This window comes from Nuphar pumila, chromosome 4 (assembly GCF_984573655.1).
Source record: "Nuphar pumila chromosome 4, dmNupPumi1.hap1.1, whole genome shotgun sequence".
In the NCBI taxonomy this organism is placed as follows: Eukaryota; Viridiplantae; Streptophyta; class Magnoliopsida; order Nymphaeales; family Nymphaeaceae; genus Nuphar; species Nuphar pumila.
This window is the reverse complement of record NC_143252.1, coordinates 111148098-111158277: the sequence shown is the minus strand read 5'-3', so window position 1 is coordinate 111158277 and position 10180 is coordinate 111148098. Positions and strand designations below refer to the sequence as shown.

At 41.3% G+C, this 10180-nt stretch overlaps 1 protein-coding gene and 1 non-coding gene across 2 annotated transcripts; one reads left to right on the top strand and one right to left on the bottom strand.

Moving 5' to 3' along the window:
* Positions 1-74, bottom strand: TRNAI-AAU (transfer RNA isoleucine (anticodon AAU)). The gene has a single exon. It is a non-coding gene; the product is annotated as a tRNA-Ile (tRNA).
* Positions 75-539: 465 nt separating this feature from the next.
* Positions 540-4409, top strand: LOC149840573 (small ribosomal subunit biogenesis GTPase RsgA 1, mitochondrial-like). Its single transcript, XM_090004474.1, has 5 exons — positions 540-1295; positions 2374-2595; positions 2929-3125; positions 3269-3439; positions 3926-4409. Exons 1-5 carry the CDS (start codon positions 612-614, stop codon positions 4083-4085), a joined length of 1434 nt encoding a protein of 477 aa, XP_089860600.1. The 5' UTR covers positions 540-611; the 3' UTR covers positions 4086-4409.
* Positions 4410-10180: the final 5771 nt, after the last annotated feature.

Sequence of the window (10180 nt, the reverse complement as noted above, 5' to 3'; positions counted from 1 at the left end):
TGGCCCATGCAGGTTTCGAACCTGCGACCTTCGCGTTATTAGCACGACGCTCTAACCAACTGAGCTAATAGGCCACTGTGTGAACATTGATCGAGGTTATTTTTAATATTAGTGTGATGATAAGGGAACAAGACCGAAAGAACCTAGCAGCCATGAGAGCGAAAGAGAGAGAGATTAACGAGTGTTACACGCATCCGAACATGGCGGGTATTCTTTCTCTCACTAGAATCGGTGTAAAACCAATTTAAGCTCTCTCTCTCAAATTGGTTTTATAGCCATTCTAATGAGAGAAAGAATACCCGCCATGTTCTGCTTTCGTACTGCGTATAACAGTCGTTAATCTCTCTCTCTCTCGAGAGAGAAATAAAACCCGCCATGGAGGTATCTGATGCACTCCATCTGTTTCTGTTCTGCGTATAATTCTCTCTCTCTCTCTCTCTGCAATGCGGACCAACTCCATCTACACCACCATGTTTTCTCTTTCATCTCCACCCACCCCCAAAACCCTACCAACCATGCTTACCTCCTCCGCTCACTCCAACCGGTTCGGCCTCTTCCGCGGCCTCTCCACGTTCCCACGACAGGGTGAGAACGATGAAAATTTCGTGCCCATGGCGGCCAAGAGCGACACCCACCTCCCCAAAAGGATGCAACAGGACAGACATGCCCTCAAGGCCAAGGACTACATCAAGGAGAAGCTCGTCTCCTCGCCGGGCGCCTCCACGCCACTGCCCAACCCCTGCTCCCCCGGCCGCTCCGGCCACGCCGTCGGGATGGTCGCCGCCGCGCAGGCGAATTTCATGAGGGTTTTCGTCGAACGCGTCGAGGTTGCGGCTAATCCGTCCCGCAGCGCCGGAAAGCTGTCCCCCCTGCGGGATTCCGACGAAATCGGGGGTTTCTTGGACCCGTCCGAGTTCTCTTCGGGAATCGAGGATGGTGGTCATCTGGAAAGTTCCGGTTCCGGCGAAATTGGGGACGAGAGGGTCGGCATTGAGATTCTTTGCGTGGTGCGAGCGGTGCTCAAGAAGATTAAGAGGAGTGTTTTGGTGGGGGACAAGGTTCTTGTTGGCGGGATTGATTGGGTTGATAGGAGAGGGATGATCGAGAACGTATTCGAGAGGAAATCCGTGATTATCGACCCTCCGGTGTCAAATGTGGATCATTTGCTTGTCCTTTTCTCTATGGAGCAGCCCAAGCTGGAGCCCTTCACCCTTACAAGGTTCTTGGTGGAGGCGGAATCTACTGGGATTCCGGTCACCTTGGCATTGAACAAATCAGAACTCGTCAATGAAGAGGTTAATTTTGTTTTCGTCTTCCTATTAGCATGAACATGGTTTTGTGTTTATTTCCCTCTTTTTCAAATTCATGCACTAGTCCTTTAAAACTTTCATTGTGATGTTTTAGTTCAATTAGTAAGTATTTGAATAGAATGGTGAATGATCAGCGTAGAGCTTATTGGATATTTATGCATTGGTTTTCTATCTTCCTCCTTTTTTATGCATTTGTTTAATTTGTAAGGGCTTGAATAGAATTGATCGATTTTTCAATCAAGAACCACTGAATGAATTTCTGAAGATAGCATGCTTCTATGGTTTTGATCATCTATTGCTTAGCCTCACATTTCTGGCCTTCTTTATATTTGTTTGGAGCGAGATCTGTCGCATGAATCCTGAGTCGTTGGTTTGTTCATGCAGTCTCAAGAATTGTTGGTGAGATGACTTCCAATTCAACTTTATTCTGTGGTAGCTTTAAACTACATCTTCAACTATGTTTAACCTATATTTTCAGTTCAACTGAGTTCTATGATAGCTTTAAACATCTTAAACTATGTTTAATCTATATTGTGATTTTCTTGTGTTCCATCTGAAGTTTCAGTCATTTTTGGGGTCTAGTAAAGCCGCTTACAGTTACCAAGAAGCTTGGATACACAAGGTGTTGTCACTACAAGCAAGCCGGATGTGCATATGTAATCATAACAGAAGTATGCATCTTTGATTGAATGAAAGCAATTCTGGGTAACATGATCTCCACCTTTATGGCATTTTTTGCTCATTTTCCAATCCCAACTTTCTATGAAGATGGATATGTATATGGAACCATATAGGGAGCAACAAATTTTGAAATTGAATGATATTTAATTCTAAGCCATCCAATTACCTTTGTGGCAGTTGCTTTCCTCTTGTTCAATTCTATTTGATTGAATGTTCGCAAAGCATTGATCATGCATTCTTGATCAGTTTTTCCAGCTTTATTTCCCTAAATCATCTGTTTTCTTTTATTTCTTTCCATTCTACTTTCATTCTGAGGTTTTCAGCTATTACGTGTTGGTTGAAGTTTTTCTATCTCTTATCATGGTTGCTTGTCTTAGTGCAGGTGTTATCAACATGGAGGGCGAGGCTTCGTGCTTGGGGTTATGAACCACTTTTTTGCAGTGTCAATTCCAGCCATGGATTGGGTGCCCTTGCTTTCATATTGAAAGAACAGACAACAGTGATTGTGGGTCCAAGTGGTGTTGGGAAATCAAGTCTGATAAATGCCTTAAGAAGTAGTCAGCACGTTTCTGGTGAAGAAAAAATAGATAGTTTGGCTGAGCAGGTGTGTTATTCATATACTTTTGTGCTACCCTGTAGCACCATTAAGTTGATACTTGTTTCGTGTTGCTGATTATTTGTTTCTTTTCTTTGTCTCTACTGAGAACTGGTTCATGTTGGTTAAAATGCAATTATTGTTTAACAATGTCCTATTCGGATAGTCTAACTTAACTTGAATATTCATGTCTAGTAGCAATCATTTTTACTTTCCCCTTACCTGAAAACATGCACAGATGTTCCCTTTTTCAATATTTTAGGGAAGTAGATGAACCATGGTTGATTGAACTTTTGTCTGAGTTATAGTCAATCTCTTATTCTGTTTATAAACCAATTCCAGAGTGAGATCAGCAAATGGTTTGAAGATCAGCGTGTTGGAGAAGTATCCACAAGAAGTGGCAGAGGAAAGCATACTACACGTAATGTTTCCTTGCTTCCTCTTGCAGGAGGATATCTTGCTGATACTCCTGGGTTTAACCAGCCTAGTCTGTTGAAAGTTACAAAAAGATCTCTTGCACATGTTTCCAGAGGTATGTTGTTGAAATTTCTTGTCATTTCAGTCAGACATTCAAGCACAACTTATTTGCTTTTCTTTTATATGTCCCTCAAGTAAATCTGTATCCACTTTGCTCAGTCTGTATTAAATTCTTTCTTCAGGTCCGGCAAATGCTTAAATCCAGTGAGCCTGAAAAATGCTCATTCAGTGATTGCTTACATCTTGGTGAACCAGGATGTGTTGTGAAAGGAGATTGGGAAAGATACCCCTATTATCTTCAGCTGCTTGATGAGATTAAAGTCCAAGAAGAGTTCCAGCTAAGAACACTAGGAACAAAAAGGGAAGGCGATGTGAGGTACTCTCCGACTTATACAAGAGAAAAACACTTGTTATAGTATTTTTTTCTGCATACATTCAGATACCATGAATCAAAATCCCTAGAAGCTTTCTACTCTCAGAAACAAGCTCACTCTTAATCATTTCCATTCATGGTATAAAAATGAAGATTTGTGGAGTGCTTTATAAAGCAAGAAACAATGTTTTTTTTTATTTAGGGAAAAATGGAAAACTGAAAGAAGTTCTAGTTGTGCTTCTCCATCATCAACATTTCATTTGAGGCGCTGAAATCAAACTTGGTTCTGGTTGACTTGGCCCAACTGCCCAAGCCAGTTAGCCATCTCAAATATGGGCCTGATCTGTGTGTTTTTGAGTCGGCCATGTATGAGTTTTTCTATTGGTGTTTAGTCATTATGGATTTTGTTTTACCAGCTTATTTGGACTTTGAGCTCATTTTCCATGACTTTTTTTCTCTGACTTCTGGTAAACTCCATGAGATGTGAAGGTACAAGATGGGTGACATGGGAGTCAAACAGGCCGAGCCACGCCTGGAACTAAAGAAGCATAGAAGGCAGTCTCGGAAACGTTTGAATCAGTCAGTTCTGGATGATTTGGATGATCTTGATGATTCAGGGGGCTTGATTGATCTTGGAGGTATTCGATAAGCACAGTTTGCATGGGCAAAGTCATTTTAGAGACAGTTGCACTACGAAGAACACTTGATGCGTGCTGTTGTATACAATAAGCCTTTACACTACTTTTTTCGGGGCCTGTAGTACTTTTAAATAGAAGCATATATGTGCTCCATCACTAGTTAAAGAGGGGGAAGTCCAGGAAGAACTGAGTTTTAGATGAGTATGAACTCTGTACAGATTTCATCTGTTACTGTTGTTGCAGTTCTACTTAATGAGAAATTCTGAATCTTACTAACAAATATCACTGACACTTTGAAAAATATTGCAATTTTAATGCGATGTATTCAATGACCAGTATTTTGCTATTAAAAGTACACTATTCTCAGAATATCATAAATATTCACTCATTAAAACAATTTTTGCAATTCTTTTGCATTATCTGTGTGTTTACTGTAGTTTTTCCATATGTATATGTTTTGTTTTTGCACTACTGAAACTTTTCCTGTGAAAAAAAAATTTGGGGAAATATTGTGACATTCTCTCTCGCTGAGATTTCCCTGAAAACAAGATTTGTGACCATGTCCTGAATATAAGGAAAAACTAGGTGCAAAGTTATTGATGGGGATTTATTTCAGATCTGGATCAAGGAAATTTGACCAGTGATACACAACTTCAGTTATTACATTTACGATCAGATCAATCAACTCTGACCAAAATCTAGAACCTCTCTCGCATTTGTAAAGGCCATGAATTGAAATAAGCTGATAATCTGCTAGAATTGTCATGCGTGACATTATAGCCAGTCAATGGTCTGTTTGAATATGGTTTTTTTAAGACATTGGAGTTGTTTCTCTGTGACTTAGTACTGTTGTTTTGGTTGAGTCTTGATGTAAGTGTTAAGTTACTTGTAACTTTCTCCAGGCCACCCTTGCACTTTGGTTCAGGTTGATCAATACTCTAAAGGGTTAGCCCGTAGATCGGAATTGTAATGAGCTTGCGGGAAAAATTGTGAATGACTACCAATACATTGAGTTTTCTTTTGTCCACCCTTGTTGTGATTATTTTCAAGTGATTGTAATTTATCTTCCTCTCTACTCTCTCTCGATATCTTGCACTCTCTATTATCAAAGCTTCTGTAGCAGCAAGCGACCGATCAGAAGGCTTGCGGCGGTAAGGAAGGATTGTCACGCCGCACTGACCTATTAAAGAAATATGCCCGTGACAAGTGGTATCAGAGCATGTTCGCGAGCTGGAGAAGGGACTTTAGAGTCAATGTCGAGAGATGTGTCAACAAGCCGCAATTTGTGAGCAAGACATCGTGGCGCTCCAATGCAACTTGCATAGTACCAAAGATAAGGCAATTGTCGAAGCTGAAGAGATGGGTTCACCTCGGTACCATGAACAGATGATCGAGATTGTCAATAGAATGGTGGTTGATGTGATTTTGCACGAGGAAGCGATTTCATGCACATTTGAGTCGTTCGGAGGACTGAACAACGAGGTGACGAGCCTGCGAAAGCAGGTGAACTTGCTGATGGGACATGTTATTTTGGTGATTACGACAGTGACCACCTTGCAGACTGAAGTAGGAGAGCTTCAGTTGAAGAACCATACTTTGTAGTAGATAGTGACCTTAAATGACGAAAATAGTGATAGACCATCAAAGATAGATGTGTTGAGGCCAGCGAAGTTCAATGATTTAAGGGATAACAAGGTCGTAGAGAACTTTCTCTTCCAGGTAGAAGACTACTTGGATATTTAGAACGTATTGGCTGAGGACCTCATGGTGAAGGCTGCAACAGCTCTGCTCGACAAAGATGCTATAGCCTGATGGAGAAGAAAAATAGCGACATGGAAAGAGGGCATTGCATAATTGATACTTTTGAGGCCTTCAAAACTGAGTTATGAAAGTACTTTATGTCGATGAATATACAACATCAAGTTTATCAGATGATGTCAGAATTGAAGCACACTGAAGCCTTGATATACTACATCAGGATGTTTCAAAAATTCATGCTAGACGTACCCAATATGCCAGATAAACACAGACTCAACTGGTTTATTGTGAGACTACAGTTGTGGGAACAGTCTGAAGTGAAAATGAGCAATCTTGAGACTTTAGAAGATGCATATGTGATGGTCGAGCGACTAGTGGATACTAGAGGTGGCAATCGGGTCGGGTTGGCGGGTTGACCCAACGGGTTGGCGAGTCAGCATACCTCAACCCGAACCTGACCCTTTTATTAAATGGGTAACTCGACATGACCTGCCAACCTGTTTAATAAACGGGTTGGGTCGGGTAAACGGGTTGGCAGGTTAGCGGGTCGGGTTGGCGGGTTGACCCGCCCGCCTAACCCGTTTATTAAACTGGTCAGTCGGGTTGGCGGGTTGGCATACCCCTAACATGAACCTGACCCGTTTAATAAACGGGTTAGGCGGGTCGACCCGTTTATTAAACTGGTTAGTTTAAGCCCAACCCGAACCCACCTAAGAGGCGGGTTGGCGGGTCGTGTCAGGTTTTGCCACCCCTAGTGGATACACAATGCAAGTTCTTCACTCCATCGACTAAGGCTGGGAAGAAGCCGGGCCACGAAGGCAAGAAGGAGGATCGACATGACAATAAGGGTGAGGCGTCAACCCAACATCATTTCGACAAGAAGCATAATTACAAGTACAACAATAATGACAACAAAGGGTGGGTTGTGACTTGTTGGTTTTATGGCGATAGGCACATCGCTAGGTAATGTCCAAAGCGCCTTATGAAGGACGACGAACATGCCAATGCAGTACAAGCAGAGAGTAATGATATCAAGGTTGTGCAACCCAGGATGGGAGCCATGCATACCATAAATATGGTCAAAAGTTGTGCAATCGAAAGCATACCGGTTAGCAAAGAACTCATGTATTTGGAAGTCATTACGAATGTGAAGTCTATTATGACAATGGTAAACTTTAGGGACATGCATAACTTCGTCTCGTTGGAAGAGGCAGAGTAGTTGGGCTTGAAGTCTATGCCAAAGTAGAGGACCATCAAGACAGTGAACTCTGAGGCCAAGCCCATCCTTTGTGAAGCAAGGGATGTGGCTATTCAAATTGGGAGTTGGGCCAGCAAAGCCAACTTCTCAGTGGTGTTCCTGGAAGATTTTTGAATGATTTTAGGCATAGAGTTTCTTCTCAAACTGAATGTGATGCTGCTGTTGAAGGTTAATTCGTCGATAATCATAGGGCCAAACTTTTTACACACGGTGTTGTGCCTTACTCTTGGAGGCAAGTCTTCAATGCTATCAGCTATGCAATTGAAGAAGGGTGCCAAGCCTGAAGAGTAGATATTCTTAGTTGTCGTGTGTACCGAAGAAGGGAAGGTGAAAGCAACAATGTCGTTGACCCTTGCTTCACTATTGGCTGAGTTTCGAGGAGTGATACCCCTGAAATTGCTGAAGCGTCTGTCGTCGAGACACGAGGTCGACCATAGGATAAAGTTGACTCTTGGAGCAAAGCCCCCTATCATGGTCCCTTACTGCATAAGGTCGACTGAATTGAAGGAGCTGCCTAGGCAGCTGGACGAGATGCTGGAGGCAAACATTATTCGTCCTTCGAAAGCACCCTTTGGTGCCTATGTGCTCTTTCAGGTGAAGCATGATGGTTTCAAAAGGCTATGTGTGGATTACCGTGCACTGAACAAGGTCACAGTGAAAAACAAGTATCTATTGCCACTGATAACAGACTTATTTGATTTGTTAGGCAATGCTCGTGTCTTTTTGAAGTTAGATTTGCGATCGAGTTACTGGCAAGTGAGGATTGCTTATGGTGATGAGCCCAAGACAACTTGTGTCACTCATTATGGTGCCTACGAATTTCTGGTGATGCCATTTGGGCTGACTAATGCTTCAGTCACATTTACGACATTGATGAACAAGATTTTTTACCCCTACTTAGACAAGTTTGTAGTAATCTATCTCGATTGTTAAGACAAGAAAGTTGTACACGATAATTCAATTATGATATTTTGATGATGAACAACTGAAACAACTGGATTTCAGGTATGGCAATAAAGAAAGAAGAAAAAAATTGAAGAAGTTTACAAATTCTACGTTGAAGAATTGATTGAAGATTTTGTGTAAGTGTAAATCTCTTTAAATTCTTAGATTCTTGTAAGAGCCTTACTTTGATTGCATATCTCACTTGCATTACACCTAAAAATACTTCGAAAAACTTTTCTAAAAAGAACCCTTTGCAAAAATCATTTTAGAAAGCCCTTTACCTATATTTTTAGTTTTATCAGTCGACCAATAGTCTTATTAGTCGACCGATTTTCTCGTGCCTTTTTCAAAGCCAAATGTCTATTTTCTGATCAATCGACTAATCTACTCTTAGTCGACCAACCCGAATATCCGATTTATGAAAAAATTAACAGAAGTCGACTGAAAGTTTTTTCAGTCTACTGATGATTTTCATTAGTTGACTAATTTTTCTTTAGTCAACTAATTTTCAAAATCTCGAATTCAAATCTTTTCGGCTAGACACAGTAGTCGACTGATTTAACAATCAGTCTGCTAATATTTGATTTCAGTCGACTGATAACTTTTTTAGTCGACTATTATAACCGTTTTTATGAACTTTTTAGAAGTTGCGCTCTTTCATTTTTCAAATGTTTTGACTGTTCAAAACTGTCAGTTTGACACCCCTTCGTACCACCAACATCTGAAATTCTTCAGCTATAAATAAGAGTGAGATCTACACTCAAAATCAATGAATTGAAACATTGAATTCTGTGTTTTTCACTCCTATTCTTTCAAGCATTTGTTTTCTCACTCATTAAGCCTTTCCACTCAAGTTCTTCACTCCAATTTCTTTTATGAGTCAGTAAAATCGTGAGTTGAGTATTTCTGAAGCCTTAGAAGCCTATGCAAACCTATTTCACTTTCTTTGCATTCATAAGAAAGGCTCATAGGCTGATTGTAAGTTGTTTATTTCATTTTTTTTTTGTAAAATAAAAGAGTCTCTTTGGTTTAAAGGAGAAGTTTGTTTTCAGCAGGGTTGTTGCTGAAAGTAGAACCAGTTTTGGTCTGTTTGATTTTGTGGTGACACAAGTTTGATACTGGAAATCTCAAGCGGGTTTTGCTTAAAGACTGGATGTAGGTCTGGAGGACCGAACCAGGATAAAATCTTTGTGTTTTTTGTGTGTGATTGTTTTGCAGAATTCAAAATCTTTCAAATTCCAAAGATAAAGTTTAAAAGCACTATTCACCCTCCTCTTTAGTGCTGGTTGCATCGATCCTACAATACTTTCATCGATGACATCAGGATTTATATGAGCAACATGGAGGAACATGTCAGGCACTTGCGAACAATGTTTCAGACGAGATGGCCTCCTCGTAAGTAAAGGGGGGCACATCTTCGTTCTGCGGTCGGGAAGCCTTCGTCGCGAATTGCTTAAGGAGTGCCATGATACATCATGGGCCGGTCATGCAGGTCAAGAGCAAACCTTAGCACTCTTTGAACGCGATACTATTGGTCGCAGATGAGAGACGATGCAGAGGGGTATGTGCGAACGTGCATTGTTTGCCAGCAAGACAAAGAGACTAACCAGAAGACTGTTGGGCTCCTTGAGCCTCTACCTATTCTAGAACATCTTTGGGAACGCATTTCTATGGACTTCATTATTAGTTTGTCAAAGGCAGATGACTTCAACTTCATCCTGGTGGTGGTAGATCGTTTCTCTAAGTACATCACCTTCATCTCAGCTTCCAATGAGTGCCCTACAGAGAAGACTACAAAATTGTTCGTCAAGTATGTTGTGAAGCACTGGGGTGTACCAAGAAGCAATGTAAGCGATCGCGATGCTCGCTTCACAAACAAATTCTGGCGTGAAGTGTTTCGGCTACTCGGCTCTGATATGCTATTTTCAATAAGTTTTCACCTACAGACGAATGGACAGACAGAGCGCATTAATGGACAGTTGGAGTAATGCCTCAAACACTTTGTTAGTGCCAATCAGAAAGACTCGGTGAAACTTCTGGACGTGACCCAATTCTGTTACAATCTTCAGTAGAAGAACGAGTCTTCAGGTCATAGCCCATTCGAGATAGCTATGGGGCAGCAACCGCTAACCCCGCACAGGAGAA

Coding starts and splice junctions, on each gene's coding strand:
- LOC149840573 (XM_090004474.1), top strand. CDS start 612: ATGGCGGCCAAGAGCGACACCCACCTCCCCAAAAGGATGCAACAGGAC. Junction 1,296..2,373: donor CAGAACTCGTCAATGAAGAG/GTTAATTTTGTT, acceptor GTCTTAGTGCAG/GTGTTATCAACATGGAGGGC. Junction 2,596..2,928: donor TAGATAGTTTGGCTGAGCAG/GTGTGTTATTCA, acceptor AACCAATTCCAG/AGTGAGATCAGCAAATGGTT.